This window comes from Mustela erminea, chromosome 15 (genome assembly GCF_009829155.1).
Source record: "Mustela erminea isolate mMusErm1 chromosome 15, mMusErm1.Pri, whole genome shotgun sequence".
Classification (NCBI taxonomy): domain Eukaryota; kingdom Metazoa; phylum Chordata; class Mammalia; order Carnivora; family Mustelidae; genus Mustela; species Mustela erminea.
Window position 1 is genome coordinate 54,454,581 of NC_045628.1, and position 25,320 is coordinate 54,479,900.

The following is a 25,320-nucleotide window of genomic DNA, read 5'->3' on the forward strand; positions in this document are numbered from 1 at the left end:
GTTCGCGCAAACCACTATCATCTCTTGACTAGATTATTGTTGTGTCCTCTTGGCTGGTCTCCTGCTTGCCTCTTGCACCTTTCTTTCTATTTCCCACATAACGTTTAGAGTAATCTTTCAAAATATAGTCAGATGACATTACTCAGTGCTCTGAGAAAAAACTCCTAAATTATTTCTGTTGCTTACAGCCTTGCTCCACCATTCGGGCCCAGTTGCCTCTCTGATTCTGCTATCTTTCTTGCTCATGCCTTTCTAGCCACCTTTCAGTGACCTTGCAGTCCTTTGCTGGTCTCCCTTGGCCTGTCTGTCTGCTCTCCTGATGTCCACCCCACTTGGTCAGTTCCTTTTTTTCCTTCTTTAGTCCAGGAGGTGAAAAAGATGTGTGTCCTATCAACATTAGTGACTTAGCAAGGTTATCCAAAGAGAAAATTGCTGCAGAGCTTAGGAAAAGTTCAAGCCTTTTGCTTCTACTGATTTATTTTAATTCTGTTATATCTTAGTGTAGAAAAATTAATGTATTTGAAAGTGAAAAATTTGTTAATTTTTTTAAGTTCATTTTGGTCATAGTTTCTTGTAAAGGCTCATTGTTGAGTTCTCCTCCCTCCACAGATTCAAGTTGACTTCTGGTAAAATGCATTACTCTTACTGCAGCTGTGATGGGATGAGGTCATGCCACCTCATACATGGAACTAATTATTTCATGCTCTTTCTTTCCTGTACAGAGCCTTTCATCCTACTATAAAGGAGGATTTGAACAGAAAATGAGTAGGCGAGAAGCTAGTCTTATTTTGGGTATAAGGTAGGTGTGCTGCGTAAGTATTATTTTGTTCTGTGGCCAAGCTTGTTTTGAAAAAAATGAGAAAACATTACAGTAAAGTTATCCTTATATTTTAAGTTATGAATAAGAGGCAGAGGAGAAAATACAAAAATTTTACATTTTAAAACCTCAAATCTAAAAATATATCCTACTCTGCTAAAAATATCAGGCATGATGTAATATGTCTTTATTTATTTATTTATTTTTGAAGTGTTTTTTATTTTTTATTTTATTTGACAGAGAGATTACAAGTTGGCAGAGAGGCAGGTGTGGAAGGGGTGGTGGAAAACAGGCTCCTCCTGGAGCAGAGAGCCTGACGCAGGGCTCGATCCCAGGATCCCGAGACCATGACCTGAGCCTAAGGCAGAGGCTCAACTCACTGAGCCACCCAGGAGCCCCATGATATGTCTTTATTAACAAGGAACTCTGAATACTAATTTCACAGCAATTATCAAAATATCCCTTATTGTGACACTGAATTTTTTTTGGATTTTTTAGTTTCATAATTTGATATCTATCATTTTTCTGTTATAATATGGGATCTGTCTCACAATTCTTTTTCCATAATTTGACATATAGTATATTTTATTATAATTGTTTCACCTTAGTAATCTGTTTATTGTGTGACTTTGGACAGTGTAGGAGAAAGTTAATGTTGTGTGATTGCTCTGTGATATTTTCTTAACTTTTAGTGTTAAGTGATGTCCCTGCTATAGATTTGCCAGTTGCTAATATTCATTTGTTTACCTTATGATCCTTTAGAACTCACTTAAATTTTTGTGGGGGTTGGTTATAGTATGTCATCTATAGCAGATCTTCTGATAATTTAATCAAACAAGCAAAATAGGTCATAAAGCCCTATGTTGAGATAGTCTTTTAAATCTCTTGTAGATCAGCATGTTTTTAAGACCAAAACATTTAATTATTTCTTTTGACTTAGCAAGAAAGCCAAAGGGGTGGAAAGTTACGGAAACAGCTCTTTCAGCTTGGTGCTTTATTAAATAAGAGATGAATTATCTCACTGGGAATAGGTTTTAGGTAGGGGAAACCAAATTAGGAAGTTGGCTATATTGCTGATTATTATTTGCTTTACTATTATTCAGGATGGCATTTTTATTTTTCCTGAACTTTTATTGGACCCCCATACCATTCCATTCATAGTCTTGAAATGTGAATATGAAACTTACTTTAAAACTGAACATAAAGGTTTTTGAGAATATTAGTTAATATCATCCAAGCCAGTTCTGTTGAAACAGATAATTAGGACTTAAGATTTATGGTTATAAAGGTTTATCCTGTTGAACTAGAAGCTATAGAATATTTTACAAGGATAATTTGCTGATTAAGATTAAGAGTATATACTCTAATAACAGGTGAGTATGAGTATGAATACTGGTTTTACCATTTACTAGCTATGTGACCTCAATGTCATTATTTGTAAAATAGAGATAATATCAGTTTCTATTGCCTAGAATTGTTGTGAGGATTAGTACATATATAATACATGCATTCTTTGAAAGATTTTATTTATTTATTTGACAGAGAGAGAAAGAGAGAGAGAGTAGGAACACAAGCAGGGGGAATGGGAGAGGGAAAGCAGGCCCCCTGCCAAGCAGAGAGCCTGATGTGGGGCTCGATCCCAGGACCCCAGGATCATGACCTGAGCCAAAGGCAGACACTTAATGACTAAACCACCCAGGTGCCCCAATACATAACATTCTTAATATAAACATGGCACTTAGTAACTACTCAACAAATACCAACTGAACCAAACAGATCCTTCTCCTGGTTCTGTCACTGAAGCACCGCATTGTATGAGCCTCGTCAAGTTATTTTTAGCTCTTCTGCCCTTCAGTTTCTTCAGTTGTTTTTTTTTTTTTTAAAGATTATTTATTTATTTATTTGACAGAGAGAGATCACAAGTAGAGAGGCAGGCAGAGAGAGAGGAGGAAGCAGGCTCCCTGCTGAGCAGAGAGCCCGATGCGGGACTCGATCCCAGGACCCTGAGATCATGACCTGAGCCAAAGGCAGCAGCTTAACCCACTGAGCCACCCAGGCACCCCAGTTTCTTCAGTTTTGATAGAATTAATACGATTTAGCCTTGCTGAAATAACATAAAATGATAGGAGGATACCTTTTTATAAAAGTACCTACCAAACAACAGGTGCAAAATATATGTTGGTTCCTCTTTCTTCCCATCAATATATCACCAATGCAGAAGCTAAATGTTTACCCTTACTTAACACATTAAATAGAAAGGTAAGCCTTATTTGCTTTCTTCTAGCCCTTTCAATCAGGTAGTATTGTATTTTGAGAAAATTCTTTAAAATATGAATACATTGCCATGGCTCCATTCTCTTGCATTTCTTACTTCCTCTAATCTATCTAGTTCAGTGGTTGACAGACCTCATAGTACATAAAGCTTTATGGACTTTCATGTACAAAACCTCGTGTACTGCTTTATAAGCAATGTAAGTGATTATCAAGGATAATCTATCAGGTGTAATTATCAAGGATAATATTCAAATGTTGTCCCATATGCTAAATTAAAGTTTAACATCCAGAATAAGATACAACCTACCATGTAAACCGCCCCCCACCAAAACACACAGAATGCAGATTTGGATTTTACTGGACTTACAACTTAATTATGTAGTCCACTTTAAGAAATGTTTTTTAAAGCTCCTCTTTTTCTACTTTAACATTTTCTGTAATACAGTAATGTCTTTGAGTGTTAGTGTTTACTAATATAGAGCCATTATTCTTTGAAGGAGTTTGCCTTTTTAATAGCCATTTTCTTTTGGAGGGTGCATAAAATGCATTAAGCCCTATTGCGTATTCAATACTAGATACTACTTTTTTTTAAGATTTTATTTGACAGAGAGAGAGAGAGACAGCAAGAGAGGGAACACAAGAAGGGGAATGGGACAGCCTTCCCGCTGAGCAGGGAGCCTGATGTGGGGCTCGATCCCACATAATTTCTGCTCTTTAGTTTAGTGTCTACCTAAGGAGACATATCAAATGTCTACAGACAGCTAGAAAACATAACTAATAAAGGAAAGCAATACTACAGAGCACCACAAAAGAGAATGATAAATGTATATTTACTATAAGAAACTAAATATACTAGAATTTTAAAAAATAATGTATTTTTTATTTCTTAGTGGGCAGTAAAACAATAAAGTCTTCATAGCCCTGGTGTAGTGTTTAGTGACTTCTTTTTCAAACTTAGTAGCCTTTAGAATCAGACAGTGTCTTGATTGGTTATCTGGGAAGTATCTGCAAACCAAAAAAGTAAGTTTGAAATGGTTCCCCAGAGGACTTTCATAAATAGCCAAAAGGAATACCCTACTAGTATTTCCTTACAGAAAAAGGCTTTATTATTTTTTTTGAACTAACTAAACTTTTTTATTATTCAAAAATGTTTTTTAATTTAAAATTTTCCTTTCATTTTATTGAGATATAATTTACGTATAACATTGTATATATTTATTTTTAAAGATTTTATTTATTTATTTGACAGACAGAGATCACAAGTAGGCAGAGAGGCAGGCAGAGAAAGAGGGGGAAGCAGGCTCCCTGCTGAGCAGAGAGCCCGATGTGGGGCTCGATCCCCGGACCCTGGGATCATGACCCAAGCCGAAGGCAGAGGCTTTAACCCATTGAGCCACCCAGATGCCTCTAACGTTGTATATTTAAGATGAATTACATAGTGATTTGATATATGTATAATATGTACAGATTGCAAAATGATTGCTACAAAAACTTTGGTTAACATCCTTCACCTCACAGTGTTAAAGATTTGTTTTTTCTTATGATGAGAACTTTTAAGATCTACTCTTTCAGCAACTTTCAAACATGAAGTACAGCATTGTTAACTGTAGTCACTATGCTGTGCATTCCATCCCCAGGACTCAGTCATAACCGTAAGTTGGACCTTTTGACTACCTTCACCTATTTCCCCTGCCGTCCTACTCTTGCCTCTGGCAACCCCCAGTCTGTTCTCTGTTTCTGTGTTTTGCTTTTTCAGATTTCCCATATATATGAGATCATACAGCATTTGTCTTTCTCTCTCTCCCTGACTTATTTCACTTAGCGTAATGCTCTCAAGGCCCGTTCATGTTGTCAACAAATAGCAAGATTTTCTTCTTTTTTAGTTGATGGACACAGATTGTTTCCATGTCTTGGGTATTGTAAATAATGCTGCAGGGATCATGAGGGTGCAGATATCTCTTGGAGACAGTGATTTTATTTCCTTCAGACACATACCTAGAAGTGGAATTGCCGGGTCATAAGGTAGTTCTATTTTTAATTTTTTCAGAACCTCCATACTGTTCTATAGTAGCTGTACCAGTTTACGTTTCCATGAACAGTGTGCGAAGGTTCCCTTTGCATCTTTCTAACACTTATTTATCTCATCTTTTTGATGGCATTCATTCTATAAGCTGCGATGTTGTATCATTGTGGCTTTGATTTGCATCTCCGTGATGATTAGTGATGCTGATCACCTCATGTACCTGTTTGACATTTTCTGTTTTTGTAAAAATGTCTAGTCAGGGGGCGCCTGGGTGGCTCAGTGGGTTAAAGCCTCTGCCTTCGGCTCAGGTCATGATCCCGGGATTCTGGGATCGAGCCCCGCATCAGCCTCTCTGCTCTGTGGAGAGCCTGCTTCCTCCTCTGTCTCTCTCTGCCTGATTCTCTGCCTGCTTGTGATCTCTGTCTGTCAAATAAATAAATAAAATCTTTAAAAAAAAAAAATGTCTAGTCAGATCCTCCACTCATTTGGAAATCAGATCTACTTATCTATGTATCTAGCTATACTGTACTATTGAATTGTATGAGTTCTTATTTTGGCAATAACCTCTTATCAGATACATGATTTGCAGATATCTTCTCCTTATTTCATAGGTTAATATTTTTTATTTTTTTTATAGTTTTCCTTGCTGTGTAGAAATTTTTTAAAGTTTGATGTAGTCCCAGCTGTTTAATTTTGTTTGCCTTTGCTTTTGGTTTCAAATTTAAAAAATTACTGCAAAGACTGATGTCAAGGAGCTTACCCCCTGTATTTTCTTCTAGGAGTTTTATGGTTTCAGGTCTTTATCAAGGCTTTTTTTTTTTTTTTAAATTTTTAATTTTTTATAAACATGCATTTTTATCCCCAGGCGTACAGGTCTGTGAATCAGCACTCACCAAAGCACATACCCTCCCCAATGTCCATAACCCCACCCCCCTTCCCCCCAGCAACCCTCAGTTTGTTTTGTGAGATTAAGAGTCACTTATGGTTTGTCTCCCTCCCAATCCCATCTTGTTTCATTGATTCTTCTCCTACCCACTTAAGCCCCCATGTTGCATCACCAGTTCCTCATATCAGGGAGATCATATGATAGTTCTCTTTCTCTGCTTGACTTATTTCGCTAAGCATGATACGCTCTAGTTCCATCCATGTTGTCGTAAAAGGCAAGATTTCATTTCTTTTGATGGCTGCATAGTATTCCATTGTGTATATATACCACATCTTCTTGATCCATTCATCTGTTGATGGACATCTAGGTTCTTTCCATAGTTTGGCTATTGTGGACATTGCTGCTATAAACATTCGGGTGAACGTGCCCCTTTGGATCACTACGTTTGTATCTTTAGGGTATATACCCAGTAGTGCAATTGCTGGGTCATAGGGCAGTTCTATTTTCAACATTTTGAGGAACCTCCATGCTGTTTTCCAGAATTCAAGGCTTTAATCCATCTTGAATTGATTTTCGTGTGTGGTGTAAGAGAAGGGTCCAGTTTCATTCCTTTGCATGTGGCGGTCCCGATTTCCCAGTACCATTTATTGAGGAGACTGTCTTTTATTTGTTTGATGTTTTTGTCTCCTTTGTTATATGTTAATTGACCATATATGCATGGATTTATTTCTGGGTTCTCTCTTCTGTTCCATTGATGTATGTATCTGTTTTTTTTAATCTAATACCATGCTATTTTGATTATATTTTAGCTTTGTAATATAATTTGAATTTAAGAAGTATGATGCTTTGTCCTTTCCCAAGATTGCTTTGGCTATTTGGAGTCTTTGTGGTTCCATATAAATTTTAGGATTGTTCCATTTTTTTGAAAAATGCCTTTGGAATTTTGATAGAGATTTCATTGTATCTGTAGATAGCTTTGAATAGTATGGGCATTTTAACAAAATAAATTCTTCCAATCCATTAATGTGGGATATCCTTCTATTTATTGGTGTTTTTAATTTCTTTCATCAATGTCCTACAGTTTTCAGTGTATAGGTCTTGAACTTCCTAGTCCAATTTATTTCTAGGTATTTTATTCTTTTTTTTTTTTTTAAAGATTTTATTTATTTATTTGACAGAGAGAGATCACAAGTAGGCAGAGAGACAGGCAGAGAGAGAGGAAGGGAAGCAGGCTCCCTGCTGAGCAGAGAGCCCAATGCGGGACTCGATCCCAGCACCCTGAGATCATGACCTGAGCCGAAGGCAGCGGCTTAACCCACTGAGCCACCCAGGCGCCCTTATTCTTTTTTTTTAATGCAGTTGTAAATGGAATGTTTTCTTTCTCTTTCTGATAGTTTATTAGTGTATAGAGGGGCAACAGATTTTTGTATATTGATTTTGTATCCTCCAATGTTACCAAATTTGTTGATTAGTTCTAACAGTTTTAGGGTTTTCTTTATGTAATAATCATATCATATGCACTTTTCCTTCTTTGTTTCTGATTTGGATGCCCTTCATTTCTTCTTCTTGCCAAATTGCTCTGGCCATGACTGCCAGTACTATGTTGGAAAAAAGTGGTGAGAGCATACAACCTTGTGCTGTATCTGATTTAAGAAGAAAAACTCTGAGCTTTCACCACTGAGTATGATATTTGCTATGCATTTGTCATATGGCCTTTATCATCTTGAAGTATGTTCCCTCTATACTGAATTTGTTGAGATTTTTTGTCATGAATGGGTATAGAATATTATCAGATGTTTTTTCTACATCTTTGGAAATGTCATATGATTTTTATCCTTCATTTTGTTTCACATTTATGGTGTTTCACATTGACTGATTTGTGAATGTTGTACAATCCTTTCATCCCTGGAATAAATCCTACTTGTTCATGATATATGATCCTTGAATGTTTTGTTGAATTTGACTTGCTAATATTTTGCTGAAGACTTCGGTATTTATGTTCATCAGGGAAATTGGCTTGTAATTTTCTTCTAGTGTCCTGTCTACATGTGGTATCAGGATAATGCTTGCCTCATAAAATGAGTTTGGAAGCATTTCCTCTTCTATTTTTGGGAAAAGTTTAAGAAGAATTGGTATTCTTTAGATGTTTGGTATATTTCAGTGAAGCTGTCAGTCCTGGGCTTTTTTCTTTGTTGGGAGGTTTTTGATTAGTGATTCAATCTCACTGTTAATAATTGGTCTTTCCAGATTTTCTTTCTTCCATTCAGTCTTGGTAGTTTATGTTTGTAGAATTTATCTATTTCTTCTACGATGTCCATTTTGTCAGTGTATAACTGTTGATAGTAGTCTCTTATGATCCTTTGTATTTCTGTGGTATCTTTGTAAAGTCTTATTTCTTTAATTTCTGATTGTATTTGAGTCCTCTCTGCTTTTTTCTTGTGAGTCCAGCTAATGGTTTGTCTGTTTTGTTTATCTTTTTAAAAAAAACACAGCTCTTAGTTTCATTAATATAATAAAAGATAATCTTTTATTGTCTTTTTAGTCTCTGTTTCATTTATTTTACTCTGGATCTTTGTTATTTCCTTCCTTCAGCTAACTTTGTTTTAGTTTAGCCTTCTTTTTTCTACTTCCCTGAGGCATGAAGTTGTTTATTTGAGTTCTTTCTTTTTCCTTAATGTAGGCATTTATAACTATAAACTTACTATAAACTTTCATCTTAGAACTCCTTTTGCTGCATCCCATAAATTTGTTATTATATTTCCAGTTTCATTTCCATTTGTCTCAGGATGTTTTTTCTCTTTTGATTTTGTCTTTGACTCAAGACTTTTTTTTACTCATAGAAAAATATTTTATATGCATATTCAGCAATTGATAGTGTGTTTTAACATGCTTGGTGATCTGTTATTTCATCTTAAAAGATTAGAAGTGTAATTAACTGTCAAGGAATAGCTAGACTGGAACAATGGCAGAATCAAGGGTTCACAGCTGATAGCAAGGGGGGCAGTGCTAAAAAACAGACAGAGGAACTTAAATGGAAGGCATTGGAGGACTCTTTAAGGGTGACAAATCTCTTCAGACCTTAAGGATTTCTTTGCTCTTAATTTATACTCATATTAATACTATTGAGTCATTCAAGAAACATTAGGTGATTTATACTATATTTCTAGAAGTGTGACATATGTAAAATATTTTCATAAACATGCTTTATCTTTATGATAATAACTAAAGACTAGTTATTTTTGAACACTTTCAATGCTAACTCTCTGCTATGTTATGCTAATCTTCTTACTTGCATTATCTAATTTATTCTTAAAATAATCCTGGGAGGTAGTTTAGAATGTTCATTTTACTTATGAGAGAATTTTCGCTCTGAGTTTAAGTGAACAGGACAGAGTTTTGCAGCTAATGAATGGTGGAATCAGGATGTTGAACCTGTGTCTGACGATCTCTTAAAGAATCTGCTTTTATAGCCAGTACAATGTGGTTCATCCATACAAATTAAATTACTTTGAGGTTTGCAACAACCACTCCATACTTTACGTCAGCTGCTATTATCCCATTTTGAGGCCCAAAAGAGTAACTTAGATAAAATAATATAGCTATTAATTAGCAATACCAGAATTCTGTTGTTGGTAAGTGTTAATTTTGTTTCCTTGCCTGGAAAATGTACTAGTGAGAAACATTTCCAATACTGGATAAATTAGTTTTTATTGAAATAATTTTAAGTTGATTTAACTTTCTCAATTTTTGTCTCTAGCAAGGGCTTCTCCCATACATTTCTTACAAGTTAAATAAACTACGAGTCATGAAGAGTTTTGAGATGCTTTGTTGAAATATAATAATTAATAAAAACTAACTGTTTTGGAACCCTTGCTACATTCCAGGCACTGTTCTAGCACTTTGAAGGTTTTAATTAATTTAATCCCTACAGTCTCTCTATGAGGAATATGTTGTTCCTAGCCGTGTTTTATAATGAGGAGATGGGAGTACAGAGAGGTTAAGAATTTGACCAAGTTTAGCCCATCCTAAGTAGCAATGCAAATGAAATCTGGCTGTCTAGTATCTCTGGAGTCTGGATACCTGTCTGTAACACTTTTTAAGCTGCCTTCCCCCAGGTAACTTGAGGCATATGTTTTCAAACTCAGTCTGGTCTAGAGAAAATGCCCCTCCTACCTTGTATGCTGTTTTATTTATTTATTTTAGAGAGAGAGAGGGAGAGAGAATCTTAAGCAGATTCCACACAAAGCCTAGAGACCAACTCGGGGCTGGATCTCATGATCCTGGGATCACAACCTGAGCCGAAATCAAGAGTGGGTTATTTAACCAACTGCCCCACCCAGGCACCCCATTGTGTTTTATTTTTTAAACTGATTGAAAAAAGAGACTGACATTACAAAGGAAGAAAAATATATGCATCAATCAACAGTTTATTTTGATGGTTAGTAGACTTAAGTGACAAGCTGTAATTTCATATTTATCCACAAGATGGTGAAATTCTCATTAGTTTTTAATTCCTTGAAACCCATATAAACTGTTAATTTATAATCTGCATTTGACACTATTTATTATAAGCACTTTAATTTCTTTTTACAGCCCATCTGCTGGCAAGGCCAAGATTAGAACAGCTCATAGGAGAATTATGATTTTGAATCACCCAGATAAAGGTAAGTAAAATTCCTATTATTCATAAAATGTGCATCTGAATCTGTTCTGAATTCCTTTCAGTTTACTTAAACTCATTTTAAGTGATACATATAAGTGATATATATATATAAAAATATATGTATATATGTATATAGTTGAAATGGAAGTTTATATGCCACATGTACTGTGATTTTCTTATAAATAAATAAGCTTTTGGATTGAAGTTAAGTTGCCCACAGAAATGGTGGATTCATATTAGTGCTTTCAAGAACTTAGTTACTGATTTTTATTTATGTGTACCTAGCCTCTGTATGAGGCTCCTAGCATTTTGACTGGGAAAGAGAAAACATGAGTTGTGAACTCTTGTGTAAACTGATATGGGCATCGTAAATTATGTTTGTTTAACCTTAAACATAAAAGCATAAGATTTAGAGGATATCTTCTAAATCTCTGTACTATGTCATAGATAATTCTAAATTTCTTAATTTTATTCTGGAAGGCTCTGAGGCTGAGCCATTTGTTTTTAACTGGCCAGGTTTTTAATGTAAATTTATCTTACAGAAAGACAATTATTATAACTTTAACTACACTACAGCTGCTTGAGAGAGAAAGCCCATATGTTCATTACTGTTTCTTCTCTAAAATAACAGATGGTAGAAAGTTGCACTGTATTTCAGAAGTCAAGGGTGTGGTAAGGGGAAGAGAGTAAAGGGTTTTGGATTCTTATTTACAGACTTTCAGTTTTCTAATATTTTGAAAAAAATTAAAAACAAATTTTAGATTTTTGCACATCATAACTGACACCAAAGTAGGACATTCTTTTTCAGTCTTCTCACTTAATTATGTACTATAAAAATTCTTTTCACTAAACATCATCTTTGGCTTTTTATTTGCTGTTCTTTAGTATGAATAAACAAGAGATTAAACTTTGAAAAGAGATTTTGCTTAAAATTTCTAAATAGCCTCAACAGTTACTCAACGATCCACTCAACTAATTTACTTCGCATTGTGGGCTTTCAGAGTGATTGACTCAGAAAGAAATGTGTTTAAAGTGCCTGCTTGAAGCCCTCTGTCTCCTACTAAACATCCTTTGTCCTTTCCAGGTCAAGTGTATGCCCTTCTCTGATTGATTGCAGTAGTATCAGGCACTCATGTCTTTCAGATGATTGACAAGTTGTTGATTGTGCCTACTGGGAAGGAAGCAAGTTCTAAAATGTATCTAAGAGAAATTGTATTTTTAGATACCTTTAGTAAAGAAAGAAAATGTGTGTCCTGTGAGCCAGTAGTATTTACAGAATTACTTGATTTACTCTGAGGTTATATATTTATCAGAAGTGGGATTGATTGTCTGTAGTATGCTTATTGTTACCCGTTCTGGCCCTGTATAGGTAGCAGGATGTAAGGGAATGAACCTGGAAGCCAGAGGCTGATGTTTTTCTCTGGCTTCTGCCTTCTAACTACCAGTATGACCGTGAATACTCCCTTAACCTCTCCAAATGTTAATTTTATCTTATACAAAATGAAGAGATTTATTTTTAAAGTCCTTTTTGTTAAGTAATATAGTATCTTTATATGCCTATTCAATTAATGAAGAACCTGTATCCTGTATTTCTATTCAGATCACATTTTTTACTCCAGAAAGATGCTTTTAATCATTTTGGATTATTGTACCCTCTAGGAATGTATTAACAACTGGACATTTTGTTCATATAATTGGTCATTCACCCACAATTTTAAAAACATTTGGAGTTTCAGAGCTCATAGATTCCCAACACCCACACATAAGCTCACAGTTAAGAACTCTTACTCTAGTAAAAAGTAGGATAAATTTAAGGAATATTGGCATTACTGGAGGGAAGGTATTCATGGATGATGGAGTTGGGAGATGATAATGCATAAATCCTGAAAATGGCCTCTTGAGAAGGAAGGTGGTTTGTTTTGTTTTCTTTTCTTTTCAATGAGAAGTTATCAGATTTTAAGCAAGAATGTCTCATTATCCTTGGATAGAGAAAGCTAGAAGTATTTGGGGAAATATGAGAATAGGCAACTTTTAATTTAGTCTACTCTTTTTCCTAATTCCTTATCGTATTTGCTTTGGCCAGGTCAGCACTGACCGAGTATTATATAGGTAGTTTCAAAAACTTAAATCCTCTACTCCATGCTTCTGAAATTCATGAATGTACCCCCACTTCATCCCCAAGTCAGTTTTCTTCTGGTTTTGCTGCCAGCTAGTAAAACAAAGTTAGAACTTCAGATGTGTGATCAACTATAATTTATCACACATTTCATTATCAGTTTTTGCAAAGAAGGTGACATGAGAAAATTGGGTGTGGGGATGGCTGAAAATAAATTTTTTGTAACTAGTTTTAAATGAGCATTCACATGTGTTTTGGTAAAAAGTATATTTTGCTATTCAGTTTAGTGAGATAAAATCTCAGTTGATCTAATGCTTTCAGGTTAATATCTTTTAGGTTATGCTTTTTTAAAATTGCTGAAGAGAGAGGTTAATTATTAGGAAATAAGCAGTTCATATTATACTTAATATAAAGGAAGACAGACTAGGTAAATTTTGAAAAGCTGTAGAACCTCAGTGATCTCTTACAAACTCTCTAATTCAGTGCTACTCAAAAGTATAGTTTGCTTGTTCACATGGGCCTATTTGTTACAGGTATGCAACGAGTTAAGAACGGAAGTCAAAAGAAACCCTTATGGCCGTTTGACATTGTAGTAACATCCAAATGTGTGATACCTTTGTAATTTGTAATTACAAATTTACCACAGAATGGAAATTTCTTTACAAGTGCGTCTTCACCATAGTTTGAGAGACACTGATCTGAACAATGCTGCCTACTAAGTCAAGACTTAGTCAAGTTTCTGCTATATCATGGGGACAATGTCTGATTAGTTATCCTTAAAGATTTTTAGTGTTGGAGAGCTTCCTGCTTAGGAAGCCTATAGGTAGGCAGCTCTAAGTACTGGAAAGTTCTTCCTTATATTTAACTGAAATCTGCCTGCCTATAGCAGATATTCTCATTCCTTTTTCATTTATGCCCCCTTTCAATGAACATACAGTACTGTCACTCTTCTTTAATAATATTTAAATAGGGCGCCTGGATGGCTCAGTCGGTTAAGGGTCCTGGGATTGAGTTTCACTTTGGGCTCCCTGCTCAGCGGAGAATCTGTTTCTCCCTCTCCGCTGCTTGTGTTCTCTCTTCTCTCTCATGTGCTCTCAAATAAATAAATAAAATCTTTAAAAAATAGGATTTAAATAAAAATTAAATATTGGGGGCGCCTGGGTGGCTCAGTGGGTTAAGCCGCTGCCTTTGGCTCAGGTCATGATCTCAGGGTCTTGGGATCGAGTCCCGCATCGGGCTCTCTGCTCGGCAGGGAGCCTGCTTCCCTCTCTCTCTGTCTCTGCCTGCTTCTCTGCCTACTTGTGATCTCTCTCTGTCAAATAAATAAAATCTTTTTTAAAAAAAATTAAATATTGGGATTAAAAACAAATCAAAGTGAAGGGATTTTCACTAATTACTCTCATTGTAGAAGAAGCTAAATTTGACAGAAAGTCCTGGTAATATATTACGATTTATTATGATATAGTACATTTAAAAGGTGTATTGTAAACATTTACAAAAAGAAAGACATGATCACCAAGAGTCAAAATGAATTCACTAAGAAAAAGTCATGCCTAATTAGCTTGGTTTCCTTTTTTTGATAGCTGTAACTAGACTATTAACTTCTTTCAAAGGTCTCATCTTTTCTTCCCCTTATTTTAACATTTTAATTAGACTTATCATTTTGTATTTAATAACTGTTTTGGTAAAAGTATAGTTTTGTTTTATCCATATTCATTTTCTTTGATAAATGGTGTGATCTTTAAAAGGTAAAGAACATGGCTTATTCATTTTTATAATGTCTATTGCTGACACTTAAACTTTTAATATTTTTCATGAATGAATGATTAAGCAAGTGAATAAAAAGATGGTATACAAAAAAAAACGTACAGGTAAAATAGAATTGAGATTGATAATAATACATAATGATCATATGAAAAATTTTAAAGATTTATTACACTGATGTTAAACAACCTGTAATTATTCTTTCATTCATTCAGAAAGTATTTACTCAACTTCTCTAATGTGCCAGATACTGTGGTAAATCTTAGGGCTTTAACTGTAAAACAGGACAACTACATCCTTGTCTTCATAGAGCCTGTATGCTAATGGAGGGACAGACAAAAAACAAGTAAACCTATTTCACATTGTAGTAAAGGATGCAGCAGGCAGAGATATAGAATATGAGAAAGAGGCAGCTTAACATAAAGTTACTGGGAAGACCTCTGTGAAGAGAGACTTAAAGGATAGAAAGAAGCTATCTCTGTGAAGAATGGTTGAAATGTCGGGGAACTAGCATATGCTAGTGATCATGATCATGGTGATCATGTCTTTTCTTTCTAAGGGAAGAAAGAAAATAATGAGCTTAAGGACTTGAAAGAAAACTAGCTTGCTAGAGATATAATATGTAAGGGGAGAGATATCCTGAAATGAGGTGGTGTTCACATTTTGAAAACTACAGGTATGCTTTCTGATAATGAAACACACATATGTGCTGTGTAATACTTGAACTTGATTCTAAAGTCAGTGGGAAGTTTCCGTTAGCTTTTAAGCAGTAGAGTGATGTAATTTAATTTACTTTTTAAGAAATCACTTTTCTCCTCAATCTTTCCTTACTTCTTTTTATTTTTAAATATACTTCATATTGATGTATATAGTCAGAAAAGTGGACAAATCATTAAGTATATATCTACGTAAATTTTAACAAACACCTGTATAACCAGCCTCCAGGTCAAGAACTAGGACATCATCACCCTCTGAATCCCCTTCATGAGCCCTCCCAGTCTGCTTCTTCCCTAGAACGAACATTGTCTTGATTTATAATATCATAAGTTAGTTGTGCCTCTTTTGAATGTGTGTAGTCATTTGCATCTGGCTGCTTTCAGTCAATATTTATCCTTGTGAGAATCATCTATATTGTAATGTGGAGCAGTAATGTGTTCATTCTCATTGATATAGAGAGCCTTAGCAAAGTAATCCTAATCTTTTGGTACCAGTTGAGACCTGATTTGTGACCCATTATGTGATCTATTCTGGAAAATGTTCCATGTGCACTTGAGGAGAATGTGTATTCTGTTGCTTTAGGATGGAATATTCCGAATATATCTGTGATATCCGTCTGGTCCAGTGTGTCGTTCAAAGCCCTTATTTCCTTGTTGACTTTCCGCTTAGATGATCCGTCCATGTCAGTGAGGAGGCTGTTAAAGTCCTCTACTATTATTGTATTATTATCAGTGTATTCTTTGATTTTGTTATTAATTGGCTTATGTAATTGGCTGCTCCCATGTTAGGGGCATAAATATTTAAAATTGTTAGATCTTCTTATTGGGTAGACCCTTTAATTATGATAGAGTGTCCTCCCTGCCTCCTTCTTACTACAGTCATTGGTTTAAAATCTAATTTGTCTGATATAAGGATTGCTACCCCAGATATCTTTTGATGTCAATTAGCATGATAAATGGTTTTCAACCCCTTCACTTTAAATATGGGGGTGTCTTGGTGACCTAAAATGAGTTTCTTGCAGATAACATATTGATGGATCTTGCTTTTTTATCCAGTCTGATACCCTGTGTCTTTTGATTAGGGCATTTATCCCATTTACATTGAGAGTAATCATTGAGAGAAAGGAATTTAGTGCCATTGTATTACATGAAAAGTGATTGTTAACTGTATATGGTCTCTGTTTCTTTCTGGTCTATGCTACTTTGGGGCTCTTTCTGCTTAGAGGATCCCTTTGACTATTTCTTGCAGGGCTGGTTTAGTGATCACAAATTCTTTTAGTTTCTGTGTGTCCTGGAAGGTTTTTATCACTCCTATTTTGAATAACATCCTAGCTGGATAAAGTATCCTTGACTCCATATTTTTCTCATTTAGCACCCTGAATATATCATGCTGGCCCTTTCTGGCCTGCCAGGTCTCTGTGGGTAGGTCTGCTGCCAATCTAATGTTTCTGCTATTGTAGATTATAGAACTCTTGTCCTGAGCTACTTTTAGGATTTTCTCTTTGTTTCAGATTTGTAAGTTTTACTATTAGATGTTGCGGTGTTGACCTATTTTCATTGATGTTGAGGGGGGATTTCTCTGTGCCTCCTGGATTTTGATTCCTGTTTCCTTCCCCAGATTAGGAACATTCTCTGTCACAATCTGCTCCAATATATTTTCTGCCCCCCCCCCTTTTCTTTTCTTCTGAGGTCCCAATTATTCTAATATTGTTTCTTTTATCTTTTGAATTCTCCCCTCATGATCCACTCGTTGCTTATTACTCTTTTTCTCAGCTTCCTTATTCTCCATCATTTGGTCTTGTGTATCTGAAATCCCTCTTCTGCCTCATTTATTCTAGCAGTTAGAGCCTCCATTATTTATTGCATCTCATTAATAGCTGTTTTGATTTCAATATGGTTAGATTTTAGTTCTTTTATTTCTCCAGAAAGGGATTCTCTAGTATCTTCTATGCTTTTTTTCAAGCCCAGCTAGTATCTTTATAATCATTATTTGAAATCTAGTTCCAGCATCCTACTTATATCCATACTGATTAGGTCCCTGGCAGTCAGTACTTCCTCTTGTTCTCTTTCTTGAGGTGAGTTTTTCCATCTTGTCATTCTTTCCAGAGAAGAATAGATGAATGAAAGAACAAAATACTAAAATGGTAAAAACAACCCCAGAGAAAGAGACACTAAACAAATCAGAATCAACCTGAAACCAGAGTTGGGGGAGGAGAAAAAAAGAGATAAAGAGAATATAATCAGACAGGTGAGCAGAATAGAGCAGTAACTGGATTCTGTGTATAGTTTGGTCTGCTTTTTAGAAAATGAGATCCCATAATTGTAAAGAAAGAAAAATTTATCTGTGTACAAAAATAAAATTAAATACAAGGAAAGGTTAGAATGTCTCTATAAAAGTGGAAATTAAAAGCAAGGAAAACAAAAAGAGAAAAAAAAAACCTTTAAAAGGGAAGGGATATAAACATACAGGTGAACAAAACAGAATAATACACTATCTTCTGAGGGTATTTTGGTCAGTTTGTTAGAAGAAACTACATCTCAAAATTGTAAAGAAAAATGTATATTAAAAAATAAGATTAATTACTATTAAAAGGATAGAATGTAACTGTAAAGATACTTTTTTTTTAAAAAAAGATTTTATTGTTTATTTGTCAAAGAGAGATTGAATAGCAGGCAGAAGGAGAAGTAGGTTCCTGCTTCAGCACAGCAGGGAGCCTGATGCAGAACTTGATCCCAGGACTCTGGCACTTAACCAACTGAGCCACCCAGGCATCCCTAAAGATGAAAATTTTAAAAGACTTTAACAAAACAAAAAAACAAAAACAAAACAAAACAAAAAGGAAGAAGACAAAGAAAAGAAAAAAAATCACAAAACAACAAAAAAAGGGAATATGGTCAGACAGGTGAATAGAACAATGCCATACACTAGATTTTGGATGTATTTTGGTCTGTTAGAAGAAACTGCATCCCAAAATTTTAAAGAAAGAAAAACTTATATATATACACAAAAATAAGATTAAATACAATGAAAGGGATACAGTGTAACTGTAAAAATGAAGATTGAAAAAGATTTAAGAAAGGAGTTGATAAGAAATTCGTTGAAAAGGGAAAGAAAAAATACTTTTTTTTTAACTTGAACTTAATGGATTAAATAACCATGGGGAAAAAGCCATGAATTCTATGTGCTGTATTCCCTTCGTGCTGGAGTTCTGCAGTTCTCATTGATCTGTAAACTTGCTTGGCTGTATGTTCCTGCTGATCTTCTGGGGGAGGGGCCTATTGCAGTGATTCTCAAGTGTTTTTGCCTCAGGCAGAATTGCTCCTATTTCCTCTGTTTGGCTTTTGAAGGCTTTCTGTGCAGCTTTAGAGGATGAGAATGAAAATGGCGGCCTCCCAATCTCTGCCCGGAGCTGAAAGCTCGTGGCCACACTCCATGTTCACCAGGTCACTGTGTTTCTATCTCTAGCACACAGCCCATTTGAAATCTCCAAACCCTGCAGACTCCTAGGGGAGGAAATTGGGGGTGATCTTGCTGGTTCTCCTGCTTATTGGGCCCCTGCTCAGGAGCAGTTGCTTAACTGTGCTGCAGTTTGGAGTTTATGGCAACCCGGAGCTGAGAGCTCATTGCTGGGCTCGCTCTTTGCAGCTAGCTTCCCTGTTCTGATGCCTGGGAGTTCTGCTGCACTCAGGCACCCAATCTTCCTGCGACCCAAGGGTCTTGAGTCATTGTCCCAGCTAGGTTTCGGCCCCCACTTAGCCAACCTGAGTGAAATCCCTCACCAGAGCAGACTTCTAAAAGTTCTGATTTTATGCTCTGCTGCTCCACCGCTTGCCAGGAGCCGGCTAACGGAGGCTCCCCCCACCAGGTCTGTCTTTTCATTTATCACCTCGGATTCATTTCTCTGCACCTCCTACCTTACAAAAAGTCATCACTTTTCTACTCATAGATTTGAAGCTATTCTTTTCTTCTGTTTCCGGTTGAGTCTGCACGTGTTCAGAATGATATGAAAGCCTTCTAGTTGAATACCTTGGACCAGCACAATTAAGATCTACTCCACCATCTTGAACTCACTCCTATCTTTGCTGATTTCTTATTTACCTGCTATGGCTGTTTGTTTCTCTATTTCTCCATTTAAGTTTTGTTTGTTTTGCTTTACTTATTGTGGTGATATGATTGTATGATTTGGGGACAGATAATTTAGATTATTATATTTTCCTTGTGGATTGACCAACTTCAACCCAACCATGCAGTTGGGTTTTAATTTTTTTTAAGACTTATTTATTTGAAAGAGAAAAAGCCATGTGTACACACCCATTTGAGTTAGAGGAGGGACAGAGGGAGAGAATCCCCAAGCAGACTCTTTCCTGAGCATGTAGCCCAGCCCAACATGTGGCTCAGTCCCATGACCAATGAGATAGTGACCTGAGCCAAAACCAACAATGAGTCACTCAACTGAATCAGCCATCTAGGCAGCCCTGGGCTTGACTTTTTTTAATGAGGTTTCACAATTTTTGACTTTTTTTTTTTTTTTTTTTTTTTAAGATTTTATTTATTTATTTATTTGACAGAGAGAAATCACAAGTAGATGGAGAGGCAGGCAGAGAGAGAGAGAGAGAGGGAAGCAGGCTTCCTGCTGAGCAGAGAGCCCGATGTGGGACTCGATCCCAGGACTCTGAGATCATGATCTGAGCCGAAGGCAGCGGCTTAACCCACTGAGCCACCCAGGTGCCCCCAATTTTTGACTTTTAATACAAGTTTTAGTTCTTTTACATTTAATGTACTTAGTGACGTTTGAATATATTTATACCGTGTTCCTTATTTGTTTTCTTTTTTTTTTTTTCATTTTATTTCTTTTCAGTGTTCCAAAATTCATTGTTTTTTGCACCACACCCATGCTCCATGCAATACTGTTTGTTTTCTATCTGACTCACCTCTTTTATGTTCCTTCTTCCTTACTACCTTTTTTTTTTTTAAGATTTTATTTATTTATATGACAGGCAGAGATCACAAGTAGGCAGAGAGGCAGAAAGAGAAGAGAAAGCAGAGAGCCCGATGTAGGGCTTGATCCCAGGACCCCGGGACCATGACCTGAGCTGAAGGCAGAGGCTTTAACCCACTGAGCCACCGAGGTGCCCCATTTTCTTTACTACTTTTGGCACATTCAAAATTTTAAAAGATTGGAGTGTCTTTTTCTTCAGGGACTTCATAGATATACTTAAAAAAATGAGTAGAGTGAAGAGAATGGTGCCATAGAAGCTAAAAGAGGAATATATTTTAAGAAACCAGTGATTGGCTTTGCTGAATATTACTGTGAGAATCATTAAGATGAAGACAGAGAAGGGGATCCATAGTATTTTTGCAACGTTGGAAGACTTTGATGACCTTATAAAACAATTTAATTGGTGGGGGGTTGAAAAGTGAAAGGAAGATGAGGAAGTTGAGTTAGCTTATATAAACAGCTTTCTTTAGAAGTATTGTAAGGAAGATGAGGACAGAAATGGAATGGTAGCTGCAAAGTAGGGATGTGGCATTAAGGGAAAAAATTTCTTTTGTTTTCTTTGTTTTTTACTTGTAAAATATGCTTTTTGGAAGCTTGTTGAACAGTTTTAAGCAGGTTTTTATGTCAGTGGAAATGATCAACTAGAGAGATCAATGATTTAGAAGAGATTAAATTTAAATTCAACAGGGATAAAGGTAATGTTCTTTTAGGTCCCCTAAATCAATTGTGTAAATACAGGACAGAGACTTGGCAATGTTTCAGATGTAAAGGAGCCATGGGGGTATATTTGGTCTCAAAGCCTATAAGACTCAGCAGTGTAAAAGTCACTAAAATATGTCAGTGCATTCTTAAGCTGCCTTAAAGGACACAGGGTATCAGTATTATGAGACTGAATGTTACTGTAGCCTTCTGTGCTTGTCATTCATTCACTCATTCATTTACCTGATACTTATTTTCCTGCTGTACAGAGCTTGGGTAGTTAGACCTTATGTAAAATTTTGTGTCCCTTTCTAGATCCCAAATTTTGAAGGATCCTGACAAACTAAGTAGTATTCAAAGGAAAGCAAACAGATGGTGAAGGGCCGAAAGCAATGTCATGTGAATGGTCATTCATTCATTCAGCACACATTTATTGAGTATATAGTACAAGCCAGACATATACTAGACACTGAAAAGAGAGCCAGTCTTGCCTTCACAGATCTTATATTCCACTGGGAGAGACAGTAGATAGATAATTTGTTAGGTTAAAATTGTCTACAAATTCTTTACAGCACCTCACATGAAGAGATGGTCTGTTTCCTTACCCTTTATATTTAGGCTAGCCTTGTGACTTGATTTGACCAATAGGATATAGTAGAGCTCAAGAAGTATTGCAGCTTCAGCCGTTACCCTCTTAGAAACTGGAGACCACCATACAGAGAAAACCAAGCTCAGCTCCTGAAGGATGAAAGGCAAGTGAGAGTGGCCTAGCTGTGCAGTCAAGGTCCCAGTCCATCATTTTGCCCGGGGTATCCTATCCACGTTATAACCATCCAGTTATAGCAGACCTGACCCAACCCAGAAGAACCACCCAGCTTAATCCATTGAATAGTGAGAATAAAAAAACCACTGTTTTTAACCACTAAGTCTTGGGATAGTTTGTTATGCAAAAAAGACTAATATAGAAAATGTCCCATGATGGTACATGCTTTTAAGAAAAATGAAGTAGGGAGAATAGAGATTGGCAGCTAGAGAGAGGCACCTGCCTCTTGTAACTGCAGTATTACTTAGAGCATCTTAGAAATTCTCTGTAAGGAGATAATATTTGAGTAGAGACCTGAGAGAGTAAGTTATACAAAAATCTTAAGAAAGAGTATTTTAGCAGAAAGAACATCAAATACAAAGAGCATACTGTATGTTATGAATTGTAAGGAGATTGCCCAGAGTATAATGAGCAAAGGAAGGAATGACAGGACGTATGATTAGATAGGATATCCAGGGTTAAATGATGGAGTAGCTTGCAAGCTATACTAAGAATTTTGGCTTTTATTTTTAAGTGTGACAGGCATGATGTTACTTGATTTATAATAATTAGACTACTTAGGTATAGAAAAAATAGGGGAGTCCAGAGTAGAAGCAAGGAAGTTAGTAGAGAATACTGTAACCCAAGAAAGAATGATACAGGTTTAGACTAGGATTTTTGTGATGAAAGAGGTAAAGAACGGTCTACTTGATGATACAGTTTGAAAGTGAAGCCAGCGAGGGGCACCTGGGTGGCTCAGTGGGTTAAGCCTCTGCCTTCGGCTCAGGTCATGGTCTCGGGGTCCTGGGATCAAGCCCCGCATCAGGCTCTCTGCTCATCAGGGACCCTGCTTCCCCCTCTCTCTGCCTGCCTCTCTGCCTACTTGTGATTTCTCTCTGTCAAATAAATAAATAAAATCTTAAAAAAAAAAAAAAGGTAAAAAGAAAGTGAAACCAACGAAGTTGATGGATTGGGGATAAGAAAAAAGTAAGGAAGAATGGCTTAGGTTTTTGGCCAAAGCAGTAAAGAACAAGAAACCTCACTATAATGAGAATCTTGGAGGGCTTCTTTGTAACATCTAATATTTAAAATGTTGCACATATGTGTGGAGTCTCTCTTCTATGCCTTTGTGAGGACAGAAGTATGTTTACTGAGACGAGACCATGAGCAGTGTGAATATTGGACCTCGATGTGGAAGACTGTTCTTATAGTTGGAGTTATATTAGTTCCCCTTCAAAAGATATCAGTCAGCTAGTTATTATGGAGTACCTTCTGGGAGCCAGGCCCTGTTCTAGGCACTGCAGCCACAGCAGTGGAAGAAGAGATGTTCAGACAGAGCAGTGAAGTGAACTTGAGATTGAGAACTGCTGGAGGACAGTTTGTTAGGGATATCATAGGAAGTGTTCATTTATTGGGTAATGAGGTGTAGAACCCTTTAAGACTCTTCCAACTCTATGTTTCAGTGATTCTCGATGCCTGATAAACTGAATCAAGATTCAAAGTTTTCTTCAAATTCTCCTGTCTCTACATGATTGTTTTTTTAAACCTCTATGTTGATATATAATTCATGTACCATGTGATTCATCCTTTAAGGTGTACAGTTCAGACGTTTCTGATATATTTACAGATATGTGCAGCCGTCACCACTGTTGATTAGACTATTTTCATTACCTCACAAAGAAACCCCATATCCTTTAGCCAAAGCCTCCTTTCCCTATCCCCTCCCCTTCTCCCTTCTCCTAATTCCCAGTTCTATTTCACTTACCTGCATGTTTGTCCTTCTACCAGTACCACACTATCTTTGGTGACTTTTGCTTTTTTTTTCTCTCTCTCTCTTTTTTAAATTTTATTTCTTTTCAGTGTTCCAGAATTCATTGTTTATGCACCACACCCAGTGTTCCAGGCAGTACGTGCCCTCCATAATACCCACCACCAAGCTCACCCAACCCCCCACTCCCCTCCCCTCCAAAACCCCCAGTTTGTTTCTCAGAGTCCACAGTCTGTCATGGTTCATCTCCCCCGCAATTTCCCCAACCCACTTCTCTTCATCTTCCAACGTACTCCGTGTTATTCCTTATGCTCCAAAAGTAAGTGAAACCATATAATTGATTCTCTCTGCTTGACTTATTTCACTCGGCATAATCTCCTCCAGTCCCATCCATGTTGATACAAAAGTTAGGTATTCATCCTTTCTCATGGAGGCATAATACTCCAATGTATGTATGGACCATATCTTCTTTATCTATTCATCCATTGAAGGGCATCTTGGTTCTTTCTACAGTTTGGCAACTGTGGCCATTGCTACTATGAACATTGGGGTACAGATGGCCCTTCTTTTCACTACATCTGTATTTTGGGGGTAAATACCCAGTAGTGCAATTGCAGGGTCATAGGGAAGCTCTATTTTTAATTTCTTAAGGAATCTCCACACTGTTCTCCAAATTGGCTGCACCAACTTGCATTCCCACCAATAGTGTAAGAGGTTTCCCCTTTCTCCACATCCTCTCCAACACTTGTTGTTTACTGTCTTGTTGATTTTGGCCATTCTAACTGCTGTAAGGTAGTATCTCAATGTGGTTTTGATTTGAAACTCTCTGATGGCTAATGATGATGAACATTTTTTGATCTATTAGCCATTTGTATGTCTTCTTTGGAGAAGTGTCCGTTCACAGTCTTCTACCCATTTTTTGACGTGATTATCCGTTTTGTGTGTGTTGAATTTGAGGAGTTCTTTATAGATCTTAGATATTAGCCCTTTGTCTGTAGTGTCATTTGCGAATATCTTCTATTCCGTGGGTTGCCTTTTCGTTTTGTTGACTGTTTCCTTTGCTGTGCAGGAGCTTTTGATCTTGATGAAGTCCCAAAAGTTCATTTTCACTTTTGTTTCCTTTGCCTTTGGAGACATATATGAAAAAAATTGCTGTGGCTAATGTCGAAGAGGTTACTACCTATGTCCTCCTTAGGATTTTGATAGATTCCTGCCTCACGTTGAGGTATTTTATCCATTTCGAGTTTATCTTTGTGTATGGTGTAAGAGAATGGTCGAGTTTCATTCTTCTACACATTGCTGTCCAATTTTCCCAGCACCATTTATTGAAGAGACTGTTTTTTTCCCCTGTATATTTTTTCCTGCTTTGCCAAAGATTATTTGACCATAGAGTTGAGGGTCCATATCTGGGCTCTCTACTCTGTTCCACTGGTCTCTGTGTCTGTTTTTATGCTAGTACCATGCTGTCTTGGTGATCACAGCTTCGTAGCAAAGCTTGAAATCAGGCAATGTGATGCCCCCAGTTTTGTTTTTCTTTTTCAGCATTTCCTTAGAAATTTGGGGTCTCTTCTAGTTCCATACACATTTTAGGATTGTTTGTTCCAGCTCTTTGAAAAATGCTAGTGGAATTTTGATCGGGATGGCATTGAAAGTATAAATAGCTCTAGGCAGTATAGACATTTTAACAATGTTTATTCTTCCAATCCATGAACATGGAATGGTCTTCCATCTTTTTGTGTCTTCTTCAATTTCTTTCATAAGTGTTCTGTAATTACTTGAGTACAGATCCTTT

At 36.4% G+C, this 25,320-nt stretch overlaps 1 protein-coding gene across 1 annotated transcript in view; it reads left to right on the forward strand.

The window, feature by feature from the left end:
- The window catches only part of DNAJC15 (DnaJ heat shock protein family (Hsp40) member C15), an 85,402-nt gene that overhangs the window by 39,276 nt on the left and 20,806 nt on the right, over nucleotides 1-25,320 (forward strand). Inside the window, exons 4-5 of the mRNA XM_032314876.1 lie at nucleotides 723-799; nucleotides 10,594-10,664. Of these exons, the coding sequence (XP_032170767.1) occupies nucleotides 723-799; nucleotides 10,594-10,664 (148 nt within the window). The remainder of the gene's footprint in view (nucleotides 1-722; nucleotides 800-10,593; nucleotides 10,665-25,320) is intronic.